The sequence below is a fragment of the Macaca thibetana genome, chromosome 7 (genome assembly GCF_024542745.1).
Source record: "Macaca thibetana thibetana isolate TM-01 chromosome 7, ASM2454274v1, whole genome shotgun sequence".
Lineage (NCBI taxonomy): Eukaryota > Metazoa > Chordata > Mammalia > Primates > Cercopithecidae > Macaca > Macaca thibetana.
In genome coordinates, this window is record NC_065584.1 from 133122959 (window position 1) to 133147968 (window position 25010).

Consider the following 25010-nt stretch of genomic DNA (forward strand, 5'->3'; position numbering starts at 1 on the left):
ATGAAATTGGAAACAGAAAAACAAGAGAAAAGAGAAGAACCCAAAAGTTCTTTGGGGGAAAACAAATCAACAAATCTGATAAACCTTTCGATAGACTAAGAAAAAAATGAGATGACACAGAATACCAAAATCAGGAATGAAAGGGGGACATCATTATCAAGCCTACTGAAATTAAAGGATTATGAGAATACTATGGCCAACTGCGTCAACAAATTAGACAATTTAGATAAAATAGCCAAATTCCTACAAAACCAAAAACTACCAAAACTAACTAAAGAAAAAATGGAAATTATGAATAGCTCTATAACAAGAAAATACATTACTCAAAATGCACACTCCTGCACCACCCCCAACACCAGCCCAGGCTAGATGCCTTCACCTAGTAAACTCCATCCAATATACAAAGAAGAAATAACACCAATACTCACCAATTCTTTCAGAAAACAGAGGCAAGGCAACACTTTCCGACTAATCCTATGGGATTGGTATTACCCTTTTACCAAAGGAAGACAGAGAGCATGGGAAAACAAGAGGTCAATATCCCTCATGATCATACACATGAAAATCTTTAACATAATATAAAATAAAATAAAATTCCAGCAACATTTAAAAAAGGACTAAATATCACGACAAAGTGGGATTAATGTGATCATGATATCTACAGGGTCCCTGCCTCCTTTTTGTTCTGCCATGACCTTTCAAACCAATGTACATCACTAGTCATAGTTTGGTTGTGTAGTCCCTTCATTTGCACACTACTAAGTTGATACCTTCATATTTATCATTTTATCGTAATAGAATTAGGTTACTTTATGACATACACCCTATACCACACCCTATCTCCAACCAATTGGATGTAGGATGTATGACATAAAGTAACTTAATCCTATTGAGATTATAACTATCAAAAAAGATTGAGGATATTCTAAAAGGAGAAGCAAGCAAGAGGACTTCCAATTTCAACCTTAATGTTGAGAGTTTAAATAACTGACATGGATTTTGAACCAAGTGGAAAAGGTAGGTGAGCAATGAGCCTAGATTCTAAGTTTAGTAAAAACCAGGGCTTAAAACAATCAAGCACCAACTAGATCCATAGGAAGCGTAAACTTGGCTGCTCTAGAGTTTTTTTCTAGAGTGAGAGATGACAGCCTAACTGGTGGAGAAGGGGCACTGTATCTTCAGGAATACAAGTGAGACTTTGACAAGATGGTTTGTTCCTTACTATAGCTGTATGTGAATTCAAGCACTGAAGTCCAGGGCCAATTTTTAGACTTATTTATCCCTGGTCAAGAGTTAAGGTGACAGAGCTTTCCAAGTCCAAAAAGTGTTCCTTCTAGGTTCTTGCTTTTAGAGATGGTTATCAGGAGGCGGAGGATGCATCTTGCCATCTCCTAATCACCACCTAAGTTATCTGGCTCTGGGTGGAAAAATACACTACATTAACCCCCAAATACAATCCATAATATGGTAGGTGTGGGATATGTAAGAGAAAGTTATAGTTAACTGTTTTCTGAAGCACTTGCATACAGCTAAATGTTCATACCCATTGCTAGGGATCTGAAAAAGAATTCACCTAAAAACAATGATATTTAGGTAGTCATTCATTCCTGCAGGTATTCTTCAGTTCAGAATTATAACCTTTAACCTAGAGCATTAATTAGCCAGTTCGGCACTATAAATGAATGTAAAAATCTAATCGCTTTACATTTTTTGCTAAATGACAAAACTTATCTCCATCTTTCAAAAGGTCATATTTCAGATGAAAAAACAAATGTGAAGCCATAAAAGAGACAAAGTTTTTGGATGTCACCGGTGATCTGAAATAATGCAAGAACTAAAAAATTTACACTAATATTTAAAGAATAAAACCAGGACACAGCCATGTATTTTGTAGTAAACCTTGGAAAAACTCTTTTCTCTAACTGAAAACAAAGATCAAAATTTTGAGTAGATATTTCTAGGAAAAGTCGATGTAGATTAAGTTTACAGCCTCATTAAACATGACTAATTTCAAAAACCAAATCTGACTAATACATACAAATAATCAAAATTTGTGTTTTTTTCTGGGTGAATTTCAAACATGATGCCAATATGATATTTCTGTATTCTGAACCACAAAATAATTCATAACAATTCTATAGACCATATGCAAGTTTATTTAAATAAGTTAACACTGCAGAGTGAGTCAATTTATAAGTATAAAAATAGATGGTTTAGCAACCAAAAGTAAGCACCACACAAAAGCAGATTATACATACACCATCAGGCCTTTGGAATATTAAGGCAATATAAATATCTCAAGTAATTTTAAGAGAATGCTTTAGTCGTATAACAGATGTTATAAAAACATCTCAAAAGAGGCAGGGCTCACCACTTTTTTCAGTATGAGGTCTTCCCTTCCATTTTTCTTAATATATTAATGATTCTTCTTAAATACTGTACCATAATTAGTCTAGATTAACAAATGGGCTATCAAAGCCACTATCTTGTTGGCTAGATAGTGGAACAATTAATTTTCTTGAAGGCTGCTGACACACTGAAGATGGTAATGTACTGCTCAGTTTTTTGAAATCTGGCTTTAATCTATCAGCCTTATGATGAGATGGGTATCCACGAGTCACACTGATCTTTCCTGGCTCCAAATACATGGTTTCTTCTGACAGGTATGGAGTTTGATCATGCTGACATTTCATTGTTTGACAAATCATATTACTTGTCTCCGTGTCTGAAAGATAACCGGATGGTGAAAACTGTTTGGAATTAACAGATTCATTTGGTATTTCCAAAGTTCCTTGTGGTCTACCATGGACAAATGATGCTTCACGACTCTCAAAGGATAAGGTTGCACTGCTGGAAGGCCAGCCCAAGCAGTCACTAAGGTCCCCTCCATCTTTTACTGGAGGTTCCTGAACATCCAAACCTTGACTTTTCTTAGATGCAGCATTTTCACTTTCCATGAGTGGATTGCATTTATATACTTTTAAACCAAGTCTTTCATTAGAATCGCGAAAGGTTATATGCATGCATCCTGATTCAGAAGGATGAGAGGTACATCTAGGTGAGGGTTTATTTCCTAAGGTTCCAAGAAAGGGGTACGCAGCTGAATGCGGAAGTGATTCAGAACCATTATCACTGAGTAAGTCTTTCTTCTTGTGCAAACCAAAGCCTCCTTCACCTTCGCAAGGAACAAACTCAGGAGAAACATTCCTTGGCAAACTGTGTAGGTGCTTGCAACTACCATCCCCAAACTGGAATTCCAAATGTGTCTCTTTGGATCCCACATGCTTTATGCTCCGATGGTCTGAGTTCTCTAACAGTCTTTGTAAGTTACAAGCTGCCCTCCTCTTGGGAGCTTGTTCACACACACTTCTGGTGATGGTGTTTACACTATTTGATTTGCTTTCAATACAACATGATATTTTCTGATTCACATCATTTCTTTTTGATTTTTCAACTCCAATCAGCATCTCTGAAGTTAGGGGCAGTGCAAGGAAACACGAAATTAAGAGAAAATTAATATTTAAAGGGAAGATTCATCCTTGAACCAAAAAATAAAAAAAAATTAAAAATAAGAAAAAATTTATGTTTTTATATTGTATTCCCAAAGAATGCTTATAATCTGTAATCATTCTTAAAGAAAATACATCAATGCTGGACATTAAAAAATATTCTTTTACATATATCCACTAGATAAAGCTTGGTAATTTTGTTACTAAGATCTGATATATTATTATTATTGCTATCCATCTGACCTATCATTTTCTGCAATAGATGCTATAGCATTTCAAGATCTAGCCACAATGTTTTCAATCCTGCCCTGATTCTGATGTCAAGAATGGAGTTTCTGACAAGTTTGCTCAAAGAACCCCACCCACCCAATACCTACACATACACTTCTAGAATAGCTAAATAGACTTTCTGATTTAATTACCTAAGACACTAAATCTGATCAAAGACAAAGCAGCCACATAGCATGAAATTAGAGGCATTGTATCTCAGAGTAGCAAGCCCTGGTCCCAGAGTCCATGAAAAGGATTTGCTTCTCTACTGGGGACATTATGTGCACACTGCTGCCCCAGATCTAGAAAATTATTTTCTTGTTATATGCTACTGCCTTTTCATACCTAGGATTCACATCACCATTCCAAAATTTATACAAATAATCTTTGGCTTCTACATGAGGAATGTTTACCAACATCAGACTCACGGACCCCTGAACAATCTCAGCTTCAAGTTTTCCAGAGGTTCAAAAACCCCATTTCCCCACTGATATGTTAAAAATCTCCCAGTGTGATTGGGAATTTACCAGTTTTTTTCATGTATTTCTATCAGCTCTTGCTTTATATAAAGCTGTGTTATCTATAGAAAGAAAAAAATTATAGTTTCTTGGGAGACTATTCCATTATCATTATAAACTATCACCTTTGTCCCTTTTAATGCTAACTCTAATTTATCTGATCTTTTATTTACCTCTATAATTTATCTAATATCAACACTGCATTTGCTTGGTATATCATTCTCCATCCCCTGATTTTTAATTTTAGACGTTCTTCTTGTAAAAATAGCAGATTTCCGTATTTTTAAAAACCCTATTTGAAAGTTGTGGTCTTTTAATAACTGAGTTTAACCTATTTATATTTAGTGTGATTGTTGATGTTTCAAACTACTATTATGACCTACTTACCCATGCTTTCTAGGTTTTTTCCTCTTTCCTGATTTTGTTAGATTGAAAATGTTTTTTTCCAAGCTTTTCCTTTACCAGTTTTAAAGTTATATGTTCTATGTCTTTGTTGGTTACTCTTACTTTTTTTTTTTTTTTTAAGACAGGGTCTGCTCTGTTTCCTAGGCTGGAGTGCAGTGGTGCAATCACAGCTCACTGCAGCCTTGATCTCCCAGGCTCAAGTGATCCTCCCATCTCAGCCTCCCAAGGCATGTGGGCTCCCATTTCCTGCTTAATATGGCTAGCCACCTGGAACACTGCCCTGCTCCCAGATTCTTTGTTCCTGTTGTTATTGCCCAGCTCAATATTGAGGTTCGGGAAGGGAGGGGAGAAGAAGAAATAAAGAGAGGATTAACCCTACCTGGTTGCTGCTGGTTTAGAATACCAACTAATTACCCCATTCATATCCTCTAGGCCCTCTATTTCTCCTGGAAAATATCACCCTCATATGTGGAACAGTTTTGATATTGCTCCTACTTGCAGTTGTCACCTCCTGGTGGTTTTGAACTGAGGTTTCCATCTTCCATCCCATACTGTCTTCTTTCTCTCAGGGATTTCTTGTAGCTTCTGATCTATCCACTACAACTTTTTTTTTTTTTTTTTTTTTTTTTTTTTTTTTTTTTTTTTTTTTTGAGACAGGGCCTCACTCTGTCACCCAAGCTGGAGTACAGTGGCACAATCATAGCTCACTGCAACCTCAAATTCCTGGGATCAAGGGATCCTCCCACCTCAGCCTCCCAAAGTGCTGGGATTACAGGTATGAGCCATCATGACTGGCCCATTGCAACTTTTTAAAACCTACTTATAATTTCTTATTTTTCTCATTCTTTATTTGCTGTTGAAAATCTCTTCTACCATTTTGAGGGATGGAAACAGCAATAGGAAGCTGATGGGCCTGCTCAGTTTGCCTACTTGAATTGGAAACTGTGCACTCTTTTTGTGTAAACTTCCAGTTTAACTAAAACATACACAACTTCATAAATAAACTCTCACTCCTTACCTTCCCTGCCTTTTTCATACTGAAAATAGTAAATAGCTAAAAAAGAAGAGATAGAAAAACCATTTGGTGACTCACTTCGACATACCTGACTGTGTAGTTTTGCTCTCGGACTTACTAGAAATAGGTGTTTCCAGCAATTTTGCCATTGTAGCAAGTTTGCTAGCAGCATTCATAATCTTTTTCTCAGCCCTGTGGGGAATTCCAGAACATTAAAAATATAGTTTAAAGGAAAAAATGATTTGCCTTAGCCCCATGGTTTCTGTTTTCCTGTTGGCTCTGCCAACATTTCAGGTAGCACAGCCATAAACCTCTCTTAACCCCTATGGCTAATCATATAGAAATAGTTCATTTAGTGGTTAAGGAAAATGCTTTAAAAATTACAACATGTTGTCCTGGTAATCTCAGGACACATTGTTCAGACTGAACTCACCCTTCTTTTCCATCATCCTGCAAAATCTGTTGGAGGCAAATCAAATAATATTTGCGCATCTTTCGGGCGGTTTCTTGACGTTCTCGCAGTACCTCTGCTTTTACCATTTCTGCAGCTCGTTCCTTACTCTCCTGAATATAACGAAGCATGTCACCTATAGGGCAGTGAGAAAATGCCCACAGAATGTATGTTTATTAGCACTTTTTCAGAAACAGGAGGGGCAGACTTCAGATCAATTTTCTGGTAGATGAAGTGATTACAAGTATAGTTTAAACATTATACGTTACACAGTCATTAAAATGGAATATTTTAGATCATCATTTTGATAGACTCAAATGAGAAGTACTCTGTAAGTTCTTTCAGAATGATGACAGCTACATACAGTAAGGAAACATGGCATATTCCCCAGCTAAACTTCGTCATATTCTAAAACACTTCACGAATAAAATACCGTAAATATGAGGCACAGAAACTTAGCATTTCAATTGTACATTATGTTCAGTTAGGAAAAGAGAAATATAAAATATAGAGAAAAGATTAAGCAGAAAGAAAGGAAAAACCAAACACAAAGACAGAAGAAAAGGAGGCAGTATGAGCTGGAGAGACTCATTCTTCTCTTGTGCTCTGAAAATTTAAGTTCCCTTATTTATTGAAAATTCTTGCAGCAGCACTTTTTGAGCATCTAACTAAATATAATAGTACAATTCATAAGAGACATGTACAAAATGAGACTACAAGGAGGGTGATGGGACTTACAGTTGGCCTCTGAAATTTACATATGAACATAGCCCACAGCTTTCAAGTGTTTTTTTGTTTTTGTTTTTGTTTTTGTTTTTTTAACTCACTATAGCTTTGATTAGGACTACTATTAGCTAAGGCTAACTTTTTTTTTTTTTTTTTTTTTGAGACGGAGTCCGGCTCTGTCATCCAGGCGGGAGTGCAGTGGCCGGATTTCAGCTCACTGCAAGCTCCGCCTCCCGGGTTTACGCCATTCTCCTGCCTCAGCCGCCCGAGTAGCTGGGACTACAGGCGCCCGCCACCTCACCTGGCTAGTTTTTTGTATTTTTTTAGTAGAGACGGGGTTTCGCCATGTTAGCCAGGATGGTCTCGATCTCCTGACCTCGTGATTCGCCCGTCTCGGCCTCCCAAAGTGCTGGGATTACAGGCTTGAGCCACAATCCAAGACTACATCCTACATCTAGAATTTCACCATCTCTGTTATAGTAAGGATACCAATTCATACAGAAATCTCCCTCTCAATGTCAGTAAGCATCTGAAAATTAGTGGTTCTATGCAAAAAATACTAACTGGGAGACTATTTTTCATTATTTGAAATGGAAAACGAAATGGAGTACATGTCAACACAAAACCTCCAACCAACTTTCTAAAAAATAACTAAGACATAATATACACACATATATACAGGTTATCATGTTAGGATGAAAACATGCTTAAAATCCCGCTGCCCAAACAATACATTATTAACAAAAAGTTGCTTTGCTTGTAGCAATATGCCCTTTGTTAGCACCAGTAACAACGGAGAAGCAAATGTCCTTATTAATACCGAATGAGCTTTGCAGAACATTTACATGTGATTCTAAATCTACCGATTATATATGAAACTTCAGACTTTTCCTGCTCTTTTTGTTAAAAATAAATGTAATTTTAGAGGCTAATATACATTTTTCCTATATAAACACTACTTATTGTTTTGGGACATATATCCATTCTATGCAATTTTGTAATTAAAAACCAAGAAGTATTCAAAACGGAAAACACACATCAGGAGAATGCTCTACAGGATATGCTGGCACAACCTGGTACTGACAAGGACTTGATAAATTTATAGCTATGAGAAACAATAACCAGAAACAACAGAACAATTGCTAACTAGATCCACTTCCAAGTCCTTAAAAGTTTATGGTAGGAGGCCAGGTGCAGTGGCTCACACCCATAATCCCAGCACTTTGGGAGGCCAAGGCGGGTGGATCACCTGAAGTCAGGAGTTCGAGTCTAGCCTGGCCAACATGGTGAAACCTCGTCTCTACTAAAAATATAAAAATTAGCTAGGCGTGGTGACACACGTCTGTAATCCCAGCTACTCAGGAGGCTGAGGCCAGAGAACCACTTGAACCCGGGAGGCGGAGGTTGCAGTGAGCCAAGATTGCACCAGTGCACTCAAGCCTGGGAGCCAGAGTGAGATTCTGTCTCAACAAAAAACAAACAAACAAACAAAAAAGTTTATAGTAGAAGTAATAGTTAATTGCTCATTTAAAACCCATGTGACATTTTCTTTACTACAAATTAGTTAAGTTGTAAGATTATTAAATTTTCAGTTTAATACTAGTATCCAAAAAGAAACAAGACAATCAATAATATAAACATAAGACTATTCTCATGTCACTTCCAAAAGATATTATTTGGGCAAAATGATCAATGACTACATAATTTTGAAAAGGTGTCAATAATCTCTTCTAAGATTGAAGAAAAAGGTAATTTGGAAAATTCCCTAAAAGCCCTACTGCTGGTAAACTCTGAGTTTCCTTTAACAGCGACAATAAAAAAGGCCCAAGCCATCCTTAAAATCTTGGGAATCTCTTAGGGACTTACGTTTAATTTTTTTTACAGCTTTAATGTACTGCCCACGAAGTTCTTCCAAGGCTCCCCCACTGCATGGCAGGCAAGTATTTTCAATGGCCCCTGCTGACAATGACCTAAAAACCAAACCAAAGATTACAAAAACAGAAATGCTAAGTGAAAAATTTCATTTGAAAAATATATATGTATCCATATACTCTAATAAAATTAACTGAGAAGTGCTAAAAATCTCACATAAAAGAATGTCCATTATACAGTTATTTCAAACAGGGGAAAAATGGAAACGACATAAATGTTATGGTTGCTTCAATAAATAATGGTAAATCCACATGAAAATTTATGCAGGTATTGAAAAACATATGTAGGAGAATATCTAATAACACAGAGAAATGCTTATCTAGTAATTTTAATAAAAAGCTACAAAATACCTTATACTAGAGTATCAATTTTAAAAACACATTGTGCACGTGGAGTATGTGTAGAAAGAGGCTTAAATGATATAAAACAAGAGGTCACTAAAGGGTAGCTTCAGGAAATAAGATTTTGGGGGATTTTCTTCTTTTTTATACTTTTTGCTGTATAACCAAAAAAAATTGATACTTAAAAAAATTTAAAGATATTTGTACTTAGATTTCTTTAAAATAGCAGTTTAAAATAGTAAAAGCATACCTTGGTGGTGTTTTACAAAGTGTTCGCAGTTCTTCCAATTTATTCTTCATGTCATTGTTTTCCTCTATTAATTCTTCAATAACTTTATTATTCTCTTCTATAATAGAAAGTTTATAGTACATTAGACAGTTAAAATTTTTTAAGCCTTCTTTTCCCTTAAGTTCCCAATACAAATGTTTATAGAGGAGACTGTGTAATTTCCAGTCACTCTTCTGTAATGTTCGTTCCCTTAGAAACCCTAGTCAGACCATTATCTTGCTCTGTTTTCTCAGCACTTAAAATCTGTATCCCATCTTCTTCTTGCTTGGGGTTACACACTGTCCTGGAATTGGGTTTCAACTGTTTCAGATGCCTGTGTTTTGTTTTCCAACTGTGCTGAGGCTCTGTAGAAACCTACTAGGTTTTCTAATTCCATGTTCCCTGTGGATCCTGGTAGACAGTTTATGCTCATATAAACGAACACTGAACATGTACCTCAATATAAAATAAAAAGAAAATTAACCTAAAGTAGGTGTATTTTTCAGAAATAATGTGAGATTTTCAATTCTTTGAACTTTTAAAAAGAGGATGAGGAGACTGACAGAATCCATGTGATATGAAGGAAAACGCATGAATTTCAGAGTCAGAGACATCAGTTTACATTCTAACTCTGCTGTTTACAAGGTGGATAAGCCTAGGAAAAAGTAACCTTTCTGAACCTTTCTTCACATGTTAACTTACAGATTATAATCGAAATAAAACAACAAATGCACAACACCTACACAAAGCTTGGAAATACCCATATAAATGTGAACATGGCATCTTGTGTTTCCTATGATGCCTCACCCTCTCAACACACCGTAAGTTGAGGAACAAAATTACTCTATTCTCCCTGGTGATGGATATAACTTTTTGTTTTAAACAACTCCCTCCCACTCCATCTATTTCTCAATAAACACTACCAAGAGAGTGGAAAAATGGAATTTAAGAAACAAGCGATCTCAATAGCAAAGATATAATAACCTACTAAAGTTATATTAAGAAAAAATTTCAGACTATTGGCTTAAATTCTGGCCCTGACCCTTTGTATCAATTCATTGTTTTGAGTGATATATCAACTTTCTTTGATTTGCAAGTCTATGAGTTTTAGAAGATATCAGCTTCAAAAAGCACTGTGTAGAATAGTATGGTGCTAAATATTATTTATAAATAATAATCATATCCAACTGCCCTTGTTGCCGTATTATGGAAACCAAATTGTCTTGGTTTTCATATTTTAACATATCTATGTTGTAGATATATCTACAGTAGGACAAATAACTGATTTACTCTCCTGGCCTCTACTGAAGAGCTAAGTAATCACAAAAGGAATTGCAGTTGTTAAATTTTTAATCTCAAATTCTTAAAACCCTTTCCGGCCTTCAAGTAATTATTATATCTTAATAATAAGTAATAAGAGTAATAAGTGCCTTAGTAATAAGCAGTCGGCGGTAGTTACAGGTGGCTTCTCTTAGTCAGCAATATTTTCCAAGTTGTGCTATGATGCAGCTGTTGTGCTAAGTGCTGGAACAGGACTTGATCCTTATTGCTATAAAGTCTACTCTCCAAAGGGAAGTACAGACAGCAAATAATTACAAGGATGGTGAATGTTATAAAAAGCATAGGAACTATGAGGAATGTGTAACAGGAGGACTAAACAGGTCTGCAGTGGTTAGGAAAGTCTCCCTGAGGAAGTAATGTATTGGGGAAAAGATGAGTAGGGGTTAGCCGGCCAAATGAGATCAGGATGTTTTGGCGAAGGGAGAAAACAATGAAATCCATGCTATGGCTCTACTGAGAGAAATTAAGAGAGCTAGGGGAAGACAAGGCTGAAGGGGCTGGCAGGCGCTGGACCAAGATCTTTTTAAACCCTGTTAAACTAAGTGGTTTTGGTTTTATACTGAAGGCCATGGCAAGCCACTGAAGAGCTTTAAACAGGAGTGTCATGTTTCAATTCACTTTTTAAAAAGGTTGCTTCAGCTACCAAGGCAGAATGGATTAGAGGGGCTAAGACTAGAAGCATAAAGAGTCAGGGGATTATTGCCAGGGTCCAGGCAAGAGAAAGAAGTGGATGTACAAAATAAACTTATTAAGCTGGTCTTTTCTGAATGACACCATTATTTAGGACCGTAGCATTTTGTTTTTTGTCCATTTAAACATTTATTATCTGGTATGTGGTGGGCACCAGGGCTATTAGGATGAACAAGACATGGCATATTCCTTCTCCTCAGAAAATTCTTGGAGAATGTGGAGAAGGTATCCGACAAGTGACCAAATAATTAAAAATACAGAATGACAATAGTGATAATAGAGGAAGAGCCAATGCTCCACGGCCGCATACGAGCAGCCCACTTCACCCTGACTAGGGAAAATCAAGGAGGGCTTTGCAGATAAAGCATCTTCTGAGTTGAATCCTAAAGGAAGAGAGTAAGACTACAAAGAATGTTGGGAAAAAGTACAGGACAGAATACAAACATCATATGCAACGAAGGTCCAGCAGTAAAAGAAACAGGACCAGCTCAGGAATCGGAAGCATTTCAAATGTAAAGAGTATAGCATATAGGCTATAAGCAATAGTGAAAGGTAAGAAGGAGCAGCGATCTAAGTCCCAAAACTTCCTTTCTTCGGAGGGGCAATGAGAAATGGTAGAAGATATCCCTTTCCAAATGCCCTCACAGCATTATGATGAATGGACTAGACGGAGGCCAGTCCAGACCCTCAAGCCCTTGTTTATGCCTTTTCCCTCTATCTCAAACGCTGTTCTCCTTGGCAAACACCTCTGTTTTTCAAGGCTTAGTCAAACCTTTCTTAACTTTAATAAGAGGTAGAACTAACAATCCTTCCTCTTAAGTACACACTGCCAACAGCATTCAATGTTTAATTATTTGTTAATCTGTTTTTAGATCTCCTCACTTAACCAAAAGCTTCTTGAAGGAAGGGAACACATCTCCACCAGAACTGGAATTTTGTATGATTTATTCACTGCTGCATCCCCAGTGCTTAGAAGCCTGCTTGACGCATACTGGGCCCTCAACATCTGTTCAATCAAGAAAGGGAGAAAGGAATGTGACCTTTTAATCAGAGCTGAAATCTTCCTCTTTTGAGTTTTGTAATAATAATTTGATTAGTAAAAATGAGATCCAAATTAGTTTACATTAATCCCAAAAGAGGATCAGTGCACACATTAACTAAAATGTCACATTTGAACATTTCAACAAGGATCAAAGAGATTTATATTGGTAGCAGTGCTACTTTAAATGCTGACCTCCAATTTTTTCCACTACAGCTTTGTGCTTCCTTTCTAAATGCTGAAGATGCCTACAACATTTCTCCAGTTTTCCTTTCAGATCTTGACATTCCTGCTTTGCCTTTTCAAGTTCTTGGAAGCAGTGTCCACAGCATAAATCCTTAATTTCAAGGATCTTTTTCTTATCTGCAAAAATTAAATGACAGAAAACTTTTATATCAGTTTAGACTAAGAACTACCAATAAAAAAGAAAAGATGGAAAGAAAAGCAGATGACTCATGACTAAAGGCTACAGCACCACTGAAAGAGTGTGATGCTTAAGATAGAGAGACATGGGTTTACATACTGCTTACTGGCCATGTGACTTGGAGCATATTACTCAGCTTGTCTAAGGTACTACTGGATACTACCATCTACTTTACAAATAGTCATGAAATCTATTGCTCTGGATCTTGATACCATTCCCTACTAAAAGGAGTCAAGGATCTTCAAGAAATGGCTGACTCCAGTACTGGGAGAGGGTATATAAAAATAAGACTGAAATATCTTCCTATGCCAGAAAGGAAGAAAGTACTCAAAAATACAGGCATGTCGCAAGGACATAGGAGCCAGTTTGAAGGAGCTCCACTAGCTGAATCTGGGACAATCTGAGCACTAATTAAATAGAGTAATGAATTATAAAGTATTAAGAATAGGAATTTATGAGTCATACCAATAATTTCATGGTAGGTAGGTGGGTTGGTAAGTAGGTAGGTAGATGGATCGATGGACAGAGAGATAAAATAAATACACAGGCAAATGAGAGGAAAGGATTCTTGATTCAACATGCTTAGTGCCAACTGGGATAAATAGAGGGAGGAAGTTGGAAGAATTGTAATTTCACAACCACCATAGTAAAGACTGGATCAAGCAAGAATCATCATTGGTTGCCAAATATAAGAGAAGGTTTTTATGAGGGGAAGATATTTGCATGATCTTAAAAGTGTCTCCCACAGATTGCTTATCAGTTGCAAGGGTGAAAAAAAACCCAGTAATTACATCGTGAAGAAATTAGACAACATTTTCACCAGGTAATGAAAAGTAACCTCACCAATAAAAGACATAGGGACACCACACATTTTTAGATGTGACAACATATCACCCTTGCAGTGCTCTAGCCGAGAAAACACAACCTGAATCAATCATGAAGAAACACCAGACAAACTCCAAATGAGAAAAGTTCTGTTAAAAAAAAAAGTGGAGGTGGAGGCAGAGAATATTTCTAAAAAATGTCAATGTCATGAAAGACAAAGAGAGGCTGTGGAAATGTTCTAGATTAAAGGAGGCTAAAGATACATGACAACTAAATGTAATAGCTGATCCTAGACAAATCTCTATACTGGAGGAGAAAAAACAAAATGCTAGAAGACATTATTGGGTCAATTGACAAAATTAGAACACAAACAGTGGATTAATACAATACTTTCATGTTAAATTTACTGTACTAAGGTTATACAAGAAAATATTCCTATTCCTGGAAAACACAGTCTGGAGTACTTAGACACAAAAGGTCACAAAGTATACATAACTTACGCTCAAATGGTTCATAAAAAAAAAATATTCACATACACATATATACATAAGAGCACAGAATGAAGTAAAATGTTAACAATAGGTGTATCTCATTAAAGGGAATGTGAATGTTCTTCGCAACTATTTTTATTTTTGCTATTTTTCTATAAGTTTGAAATTATTTCCGAGTTTAAAAAATGAACCGTTTGGCACAGTAGCTGGCACAGAGCAAGTACGCAATAAATAACAGTCATTGTTGTTAGTAACATATAAAATTTATAAAATTAAACTATGCAAAGATGATTAAAAAGTAGACTATTAATGTAAGTGATATAATAGAACAGGAATATAAGTTGGCACAGGCTCAGAGGCCAATATATAAAATGCTCCTGTAAAGTCATCGATCCAGCAAAATTATTCTTAGCTCTCTCCTGACATTTTAGTTTAAGTGGTGCCATTTATGTTAATGAGCATTAAAGGATTAACGAAGCATCACAATGGTACAATAAATCGCATTTATATTTTTCGTCTAGGATACTGTTGTAAAATTGGAACTCACAAATACCAGTGACGACAGAACAGATACATCAGTTATAGTATATTCATACATTGAAATACTATGTAGCAATGAAAATGAATGAATTAGAGCTATTGCATCAACAGATAAATCTTAGTAGCATGCTGTTAAATAGGAAAAGAGCAAGTTACAAAGAATATAATGAGTATTAAACCATTTTTATAATGTTAAAACAGAAAAAGGCAACAACTTTTTGAGGGCACATACACATAATTAAAACATTAAAAAAGAGAATAATTTTTGAAAATCAGGATATTTGTTAGCTCAGACTGGGGAGAAGTTGCAGGGATAGAACTGTGGACAACAGCACTGGTGAGGTTCTGTGCCTTAAGTTGAATAATGGGTTCCTGGTTGCTAGGTTTCATAACTTACAGATGCATACATATATTCTTTGAATGAACTAAGTATTTCATAATTAATGTTTTAAGTACTTTAAATAATAATGAGATATTAGGAGAATATAACCAAACAGTCAACAGTGGTACTCTCCAGTGGTAGGATTTTAAAGGACTTTATCACTTAATACATGTTTTGTATTATCTAATCCTTTCTAATGAATTTGTTAAAGTGTTTGTTTTTAAGGGAAAAAAGACTAAAGAAAAATATTTTTATAGTCTGATTTGTCTTTGGCCAAAACTAATTCCTTTTATATTTATAGGACTTCCTAAAGCTAAATAACATCCAAAACTTGTTTCTACCCATTTCACAGCTTTAAATAGAATTCTCAGGCTATTCCAAATAGGATGTAAAATAAAAAGTACGATGCAAAATACAAATTAAGGTAATATTATCCACTGAATTGGCAATAAGATATTCTCAGCCACCTAATACCTAGAAGTAGGGGAAAAGGGTTTGTGAACAATGAGAAAGGCAGAGATGGTAATAGACAGAGATTCTCTAAGATTCTGGTAACACTGCCTACTGAATTAGAAATGTGTGGAAACTGAGGTTATTCACTTAGTAGGTATGATTGGTGCTGGCAATTATTAGTTCTTTTCCAGGTTATAACGGAAACAGCAAATAAGTAGCAGAGAGAGGCTGTTGTGTGTTTGTGTGGGGAGGAAAGGAGCAGGCTGCAAAGGGTCAATAGGCTAAAAGGGATGGGAGCTAATAAAGGATTTGCAAATTTCTAGCTCAGAAATCTCCATGAATAGGGAATATAAGTCCTATACTCCTCAGTAAGCTCTGAATACAAGGGGCTTAGTACAGTACAATAATTCTTTTGTCATGATGAAGAGTCTAAGTCATTAAGGAAAAGTTAAACTATTAATTCATCACTCTGCCATATGTTGGAAAGGAAGAGATTAAAAACACTGCCCATGCCCTCAGAAAAACTCACAAATCAATTAAAAATCATCTAATACATTTCAGAAAGATTTCCATTAAAAAGTGATTGAAATTAGTTTCAGTAATTTGAATGAAAAAGTCTCTATTACTTGGCAATTCTCTTATGTCAAATCCTTGATTTCAGGGAATAAAAACATGACTACTCTATTAAAACTCTCATGACTCTCCTTGTAACACGAATCACTTGTGAATGGAGGGAAAACCACAAATAGAAGAAGAGGGCCTAAATCAACCTTCTTCTCTACACACAAAATGAAATCTAGGAAGAGGAGACATTAAGTCAGAGGAGTATTACACATTTGTTCACATCTATGATCTCCTTTTATCCTCAAAGCAACCCTTCAGAAGGGTGATTATGGATGCTACAAAGACTGGTGGGAACAAAATCCAATTACCAGCTTCTGCTTCTGTTTCTTGTAAGGCCAAGGGCTGAGCATGGTGTCCAGCAGCAGGTCCAGGGACTCCTTGGCCAGTGCTCCGGCTGGCAGAATCCTTAGAGAGCTCCGCCATATTTCTCTGAAATAAATTTTCTTCAAAGTTAATGCTTAGTAAAAATCTTTATACAATTTTATATTTAAAATGCTAATGTTAAAAATACAAAGAGAAAACACTTCCTGAAAAAAATCTTGCCTGAACTATCTATCGCCAATATTTTTCTTAGAGTGTTACATGAGTACTGTCACTGTGCTAGGAACTAGCCTCCTATGAAACTTTCCAAATTAGAACAGTCTGACAGGCGACTGGTAGGCGGCTATGAGACAGACAGAAGATATGGTTTGCACATTATATATGTGAATTTGAGATTTTTTAATGGTTTACGTGATTAAACTACATGAAAGACAATATAAAAGCAGAATTGTTCTTTAAAATCTAGAACATTTTTACTACAGCAAGGAACAACTTAATTAGCAAGTATAATGCTAACCCTCTGCCTCCCATGAATTGAAAATAACAGCAAAAATTTATTTTAAATTTATACAGTACTTCATATGCTTCTAAATACTTTAACATACACAGTAATTTTGTAAGGAAGGCCAGCTGAATGCCAAAGTTAAGGACAGAAACCGAGGTTTAGCTAAATTAAACATCTTGCACAAGACCATTTCTTCACTAATATTTACTGAATGCTTTTTATGTTCCAGTCCTTGTCACAGCAATACAGCTATTAAATCAATGGATTTTTCATTTTTGGTTTTTGTTTTGAGACAGAGTCTTGCTCTGTTGCCCAGGCTGAAGGGCATTGGCACAATTTTGGCTTACTGCAACCTCCACCTCCACTTCCCGGTTCAAGTGATTCTCCTGCCTCAGCCCTCATGATCTGCCCACCTCAGCCCCCCAAAGTACTGGGATTACATGTGTGAGCCGCCACGCTCAGTCATATCAATGGATTTTTATGGCAATGTTTTTAGATTTAAGATGACTACTAAATCAGAAAGGAACAGAATAGGTGGTACTGATAAAGTAGTCTTGTTGATTATTTAAAACAGATTATATATGCCTGATTCTAGAAGCCTTGATTTTGATTATGAGAAACCATTTAACTGACTGTCAGAAAATCTACTTACAATGTCCAACAGAAGCAGAGGTTAGCAATTATAAAGAAGAGGTAATCAAGAAGCTATGGGTTTGACGCCAAAAGGAATAAGAAAAGCTGAACCAAAATGCAGTCAGTGCTTCCAGTTTTTACTCAAAGGTGGGGAAGAAAAGTCAAGATGACAGAAAAGGGAGAAAAGCAGCAACCTGTTTGTCTTAGTTTTAACTTGACTTTGATGGTAAAAGAGACAACACACATCCTTAAGTTTGCTTGAAAATTTTGTTCCATTTGATATTTGCTTTATCTGTTATGAACTACCGTATTAATATATTTTGATAAGGCATTCATTTTCTTGAAAGCTGTATTTTTCACTCATTGCGTCCTCTCCATTAAAAAAACTTTTGATTGTCTCAGTTATTTTAATGAGGACTTGTTTTTATATATTAATAAACCATTTTTTGTTTTAATTTCCATGAACAATTTTTAAAACTAGAGATTTAATAAATTATAAATTACAGTTCCTCACATTTACAGCACCTATGTAACAAATTTAAAATCACTGCTTTATAATCACAGCTTTATCTCAAGGTCCTGAGTGAAGATAGCTCGAAAACGGCAGAAGGTCAAGTATTACTTCTATGACAAATTCCAGATTAGGCATTTCAAAGCCATCCTTTTCTCAGGAATGGAAACTGACCCACCCAACAAAAGCTGTAAACATCTAAATTCTTAGCCAGATTATGTGATTCTGTCTCCATAGACTCACGAGCCTCATTAAATCACACAGATGATCTTACACTGCTTGCACAATTATAAGCCCCGTAAAAAGACTCCAGGGTTGATTTTGTACGTATATATTAATGGTAGGAGAAAGGTGTCATAGTTTCTTGATTTTTGTAAGAGAGACTGCCTATTCAGGAAAGCAAACGAAAGCACGTAGACATGATTTTCCCATCATTTCTCATCTCCAAATCTGCTATAATTTTATTTTAATTAAGTTATCTCCAAGTTCTTATTTTAATTATTTTCTCCAAAAAAAATCTCAATTAAGTGTTAAGCAGTATTCGTGGGAAGTGATCTTGCCCAGCAATTTTTACAATGAAGGCAACTACTCAGTAGCAACATCTCTGTGAGGTCAAGGATAAAAATATCAACTGGGATGAAGTAGGATGGAGTGAGCTGATCTTTCAGGTCCCTTCTGGCTCTAAAATTTTATACTGTTTCAAATGCAGGGCCCAGAAAGGCTAAGCTGAGCCATGCAAACCCAAGGAATTAGGCCAGGGATTTGTATTTTATTTTTCCAGTGAGCAACTATGTGATTGCCCAATATAATAACCTAGTTATCATCGAATATGGAACTGAAACTCAAGATTAGTACTTCTAGTTTATAACTCTCTCAAGTAGGTGTTAATACCAAATGCTCAATCCTGGCCTTGAAACTCTTTAATCACAATATCTTGATGGAACTTAACTCTTAAGTTTCAACTCTATCAGACAAATCTTATACTACTGGCATTTTTTTCCTGCCTCTAATTCCAAATGTTGAAATTGGCTAATCACCATGCTCAGAATATCATTCTGGATCTTTCATGCATACCTAATTGCTTTGATCATAAGGTAGCAAGACTTTGGTTTCACTGAATCTTTCATACAAATTAAAAGCTGGTCTCAGAGAGTACTTAGATAACTAAAAGAATATAATTAATTCTATATGCACATATATAGTACATCCAGAAACTGGGCTTCAGAGTTTTATGCGAGTGAGCCATATTTATTTGCTTGTTTCAACATCAATACTCTTTGTACTTGGTTGGCATTTTTTGCCTAAATGAGACATACATTTATTGTGGGCAATAAATAGGCTTCCAAACTCTTCACAAGCTTTTAAGAAACTCTTATGATGCATATTTCATGAAGTGGTCAGGCCCAGAAAACAGAATTTTGAATAAAAATTATTCAGTTTCTGAAATTTCATGCCCTTAGAAAGAATAGCATATATTCTTTATTTTATTTTAAGTTCTGGAATACATGTACTGAACGTGCAGGTTTATTACATAGGTATACATGTGCCATGGTGGTTTGCTGCACCTATCAACCTGTTATCTAGGTTTTAAGCCCTGCAGGCATTAGGTATTTGTCCTAAATATTCTTTAGGAAAAAGACATTTAGAGGCTAAAAGCTTTCTTGTATTTGTGACACTATGAAGTAGTAAAGTTTTTTGGCAACAAAACATGCAAACCTTTGGATTCGCTACAGAGTAGTTTTTTAAACCACTGACAAAAACATAAGACTTACATCTACTAAACTTTAAAATGAAAAAAGGAAAAAACACTACATACAACTTCTATAGTCATTCTTGGTGTTCAGTACCTCCTCTCGTTCTCAGGAACATACCTTTTCCCATTGTGGGTCAGCATTTTCCACAAGCAGAGGAAGTGTATCTTGAAATGCTTTCTGTATGCAGCCCTTTAGTTTTTCAAAATATTGCACAGACATCCATTTTGAAGAACAAGTCGACATGATTTCCAAAAGCTGCTTGTCCTCAGAATCACTGACGTGCTCCTTTTGGGTATCCCTTAAAAGAACCCCAAGTACAGTCAGGATGTCTTCCTCATACTGATAGATTTCCAGTTGGATCCGCTTGGCTTCCTGCATAGTCCATTCTCTACGACTCTGGTCTAGACATGTTTGTAATTCTGTCTCCTTCTGAAGAAGCAGTTCAGTTTTTTGTTTCATAAAGTCTTCTTTAGCTGCCGCAAGCACCTCATTAATTTTATTTCGGTGATCATCCAAAAACTGCCGGTAATCTTGCTCATTTTGTTCTTGGATTCTGCGGATTTCTTCTTGCTTTTCTTTGTTCCACTCACTCCGAGCCTTAGCTAACTCAGCCCTGATGACCACAGGGACTTCTTCGTTCTTTAATTCGAGTTCCCTCTGAAGAGAATGAATCTTCTCTTCCAATTCCGTTCCAGGAAGTATATTTTTCTTCATATTTTCAAGCTCACTCTTCCATTTCTCTTTAGCTTCAGAAACAGCAAATGATATCTAAAGAACATAACAACATGCATTTTAAAGGTCTTTATGATTCTCCTCCTTTGCAAAAAAATTAAAGAAACTATTTGGTTTAACCTCTGAAGCTAAGAAATTTAAAATCAAAATTAAAAGGAAATGTGATTTCAGATAAGACATGATTCTAGAAACAGTAATACTTACACTATACTTAAACTGGTCAAAATATATACATAAATATGTGCTTATGTGTATGTATAGACACATAAACACTCACACATATAATTATATAACTAGCCAAAACTAATGTGAGAAAAAATTTCATGTTCGTTTTTTTGATACAGATACAATCTCAAATTTTATCTATGCCTCCAACAAATTAAGTATCTTTCAACTAAAGCAAAAACGGACTCATAAGGACTTTTTACTATTACTTAGGAATATAGCACACGCCTGCATAATTACTTGCTGATAAGTGTAACTGTATTTTAATGCACTTTTAGTGGCTAGAACAGTTCATTAAAGGACAATACCAAACAGAAAAAGTCATTTTTCATTAGTCTAATTTGTTTGTATGACAGAATAATAGAACTAGTGGATCACAGAAAACAACAGATAGTACCTAACCAAAAAATAATAGGGAAATCAAAAAACCTAAGCTCCAATCCTGACACCAATTTGCAGAGGAAGCCTAGCACAGGTGCTTAACAGAACAGAATCTGCTGGAATTAACTTACCAGCTGTGGAACTAAAGTCCCATTCCTCAACTTCTTTGAGCCTCAATTTCCTCATCTATAAAATGGGGATAATTACAATGCCAATTTGATAGCATCCTTTAGGATTAAATGACATAAGGACATAATCCATTTAAAGTACTTAGCCCAGAGCCTGGCAGATGATAAGGACTCAATAAATGTTATGTAGTTATTATTTTTGAATGCATGGCCTTGGAAAAGTCACTTAATCTCTTTAGCACTAACATCTCCACCCATATAAAGGAGTAGAGTAGATAATGACCTTGAGTCCCTTTCACTTTTAATATTCCTGACTGAATTTCTAACTGAATTCTAAGAAGGCACAAGGACACAATAGTGTCAAAAGACAGAATTGGGCATCTCCAAAGGTTTGGCCTAGACAATGGTGGTTACCATTAATCAATACTATATATATATGGCTGGGATGATGGGATAGAGTATCTACTAAATAAATTTTCTGCTAAAGGAACCCAGTATCTAAGGTGAGCTTTACAAAAGAATTCACTGCAAAATTCCTTTGCTACCAGCAGAATAATTCGGTAGTGATGTGAAACATGTTTAAATAGTGTTTTTAGAGAAAACAGGTCATGTTGCAATGGATGCCTGGAAGTCATTCTCAGGTGACTCGGACAGAGGTGATGGATTCCACAGAATTTGTATGACCTGCCCAACCTTACCAAAATGTGCATTTTCTCATGTGAAATTCTACAAAGAGAATTTGACAGCATTCATCAACTCAGTGGTTCCCAAACTTTGCTGCACATTAGAATCACCTGAGGAGCTTTTAAAACTTCTGATGCCCAGGCCAGGGCCCATAGAAAACAAAATTTAAGGGTAGGGGCCAGGCAACAGTATTTTTTAAAGATCCTCAAGTTATTCCAATGTGCAGCAAAGTTCGGGAACCACTGAACCAACTTAACTACTTCTGAATTCTAGAAACTGGCTTCACACTGTCACAGATCTCAACTAATCACTCTAATCTTAAAATAACTCTATAGCCAATGCTATGGAACTGGCCTTTTCTGGACCTCTTTTGGTTTGGAGGAAAGATGCACAACATGTTGACATTATTTTTTGTGACTGATATAATTATCTGGAATAGTGCTACTTACATCCAAGTGTAGTCCAAAGACCAGCTGGGAGCCTGTTAGAAATGCAAATTCCAGCCAGTTGTGGTGACTCCCACCTGTAATCCCAGCACTTTGGGAGGCCGAGGTGGGCAAGATCATCTGAGATCAGGAGTTCAAGACCAGCCTGGCCAACATGGTGAAACCTCATCTCTACTAAAAATACAAAAATTAGCTGGGAGAGGTAGCACCTGTAATCCCAGCTACTTGGGAGGCAGAGGCAGGAGAATCGCTTGAACCCAGGAGGTGGAGGTTGCAGTGAGCTGAGATTGCGCCACTGCACTCCAGCCTGGGAAACACAGTGAGACTCGATCTCAAAAAAAAGGGCAAATTCCCAGGACACCCTCCAGACCTACTATATCATTATCTCTAGGAGGAAAGCCCAGGTAGCTATGCTTTAACAAACCCTGCAAGTGATTCTCAGGCCTGCTGAAGTTTGGGAAGCAACAAAAACATTTTCTCTCATTTCTATATGTCTGCATTCACAAACATACAGCCTTCTATGTTCTTATGAAAAGATCTCTTGGCCTGTTTTATTTTCTATATTTTACTTTACTATTCTACTTGACTTCTGAGCTCTGAGACACATATCCTCACAATCATATTGTTTCGTCTCTCTCTCTCTCTCTTAAATTTCCTTTTAAAATATTTCAGACATACTAAAAAGTATAGAGAATAATTTCTCACGTTTGATCCATTTTCATCTTTATTATCCCCTTAATTTTACTTTTTTACTACAAAAAGAAAACATATTTCAATCTATTATTTTATCTTTGCTATTAGATATGTTGCCTCGGCCGGGCGCGGTGGCTCAAGCCTGTAATCCCAGCACTTTGGGAGGCCGAGGCGGGCGGATCACAAGGTCAGGAGATCGAGACCACAGTGAAACCCCGTCTCTACTAAAAATACAAAAAATTAGCCGGGCGCGGTGGCGGGCGCCTGTAGTCCCAGCTACTCAGGAGGCTGAGGCAGGAGAATGGCGGGAACCCGGGAGGCGGAGCTTGCAGTGAGCCGAGATCGCGCCACTGCACTCCAGCCTGGGCAACAGCGTGAGACTCCGTCTCAAAAAAAAAAAAAAAAAAGATATGTTGCCTCGAAATTGAGTTGTTATTATGGTACAGATCTGAAATCTTCAATTTTCTTTTAATTTTTCTACACTTTTATTTAAAAATGTTTAATTCCTTCATTAACCTAGAGTTTATTGTGATACACATTGGGTAAACTTAATTTTTCCAAAGTGTTACCTGGCTATCGTAAGACTATTATGAAATAATTCCTCATTCCCTTGTTTTAAAACAATTTATTAAGCTTTTATTTATAGTAGGGTCTACCTCTGAAATCTGTATTGCACTGAATTAAAATGAATTCTATTTTTGTGACTCAGTACAGTCTGAGTTGTTGCTTTCCAATATATTCCATTACGTGTTAGGGCTTGACTATAATTTTTCCAGAACATTAAAAAAATTTCTAGTCCTTTTGTTTTTCCAAAAACATTTTATAGAATTATTTTGTCAACTTCAAATACATTCAGTTTGTTGGCATTTTGATTAGAATTGGTTTAAACCAGTAATTAAGTTGCAAGAGTACACATAGTTATAATATCTTTATCTTCCGGTCAAGAAACATGACATTTCTGGAAAGGAGAACTGGCTATTTACCAACAAGAATGTTATAAGACTACTGACACAACAGAGAAAACAATCTTTAAGCATGTGAAAGGATATTGTATAGCTGATAATGAACAAATATACACCTGTTCTCAATTTCATCTAAAGATAGGGCAAGATAGAATGGGAGTTATTAAATAATTTCTAAGTTATCCTCATAGGTAGATACATTCTTTCTCTAAGAACAACTTGATGATGACAAGAACACTTGCTAGGCTTTGAGCTACCGCTTAACATGTATCAACATGTTTAACCCTTCAACAATTCTATGAGTAGGTACAAATTCCAAGGACTGAGGTAAGACAAGGGGTCAGGCAAGATGGCCTCCTGAAGTTTCTTTGCAGAAGAGCTCTTACCCTTTTGTTCACAGAGACCTCATGTTGTTCTTCCCACTTTTTCTGTTCTGCCCTCACAAGTGCTTGATACTCTGCAAGCTCAGGTAGTTCTCCCAGCCATCGCTGACGAGCATTTTGCACAGCTATTTCTACCTGTAGGACATTGCAAAAGAAAGAGGTAAAATGGAGTATAAAATTTCAAAAAGACCCCATTTTCAAACAGCAGTTATGATTTCAGTATTTTATACTGTATATCACTACATAATAAAGTTAAACTGACTTCAAGTACCCTACCCATCCCAAACAGTGGACTCTAATCCTTTTGTTGTAAACCTCCCATAGCATCCCACACAAATGCCACACAAGAAGTGGGAATCTGTGAATGTTTGATGACCAGTACTACCTTAGAAAGTGTCATACGAAGTA

The 25010-nt window shown here is 36.2% G+C and overlaps 1 protein-coding gene across 9 annotated transcripts in view; it reads right to left on the reverse strand.

Moving 5' to 3' along the window:
• The window catches only part of CEP152 (centrosomal protein 152), a 93374-nt gene that overhangs the window by 16755 nt on the left and 51609 nt on the right, over positions 1-25010 (reverse strand). For 6 of the 9 annotated variants that reach the window (XM_050797111.1, XM_050797113.1, XM_050797110.1 and 3 more), the window contains 9 exons: positions 24606-24737; positions 20086-20736; positions 16553-16673; positions 12701-12868; positions 9418-9514; positions 8761-8864; positions 6151-6304; positions 5806-5909; positions 2134-3469 (listed from right to left, as the gene is read on the reverse strand). In XM_050797111.1, coding sequence (XP_050653068.1) covers positions 2448-3469; positions 5806-5909; positions 6151-6304; positions 8761-8864; positions 9418-9514; positions 12701-12868; positions 16553-16673; positions 20086-20736; positions 24606-24737 — 2553 coding nt within the window. In that variant the 3' untranslated portion in view covers positions 2134-2447. Of the gene's footprint in view, positions 1-2133; positions 3470-5805; positions 5910-6150; positions 6305-8760; positions 8865-9417; positions 9515-12700; positions 12869-16552; positions 16674-20085; positions 20737-24605; positions 24738-25010 lie in introns of those variants that run through there. The other 3 variants (XM_050797114.1, XM_050797112.1, XM_050797117.1) reach the window with 2 other exon arrangements.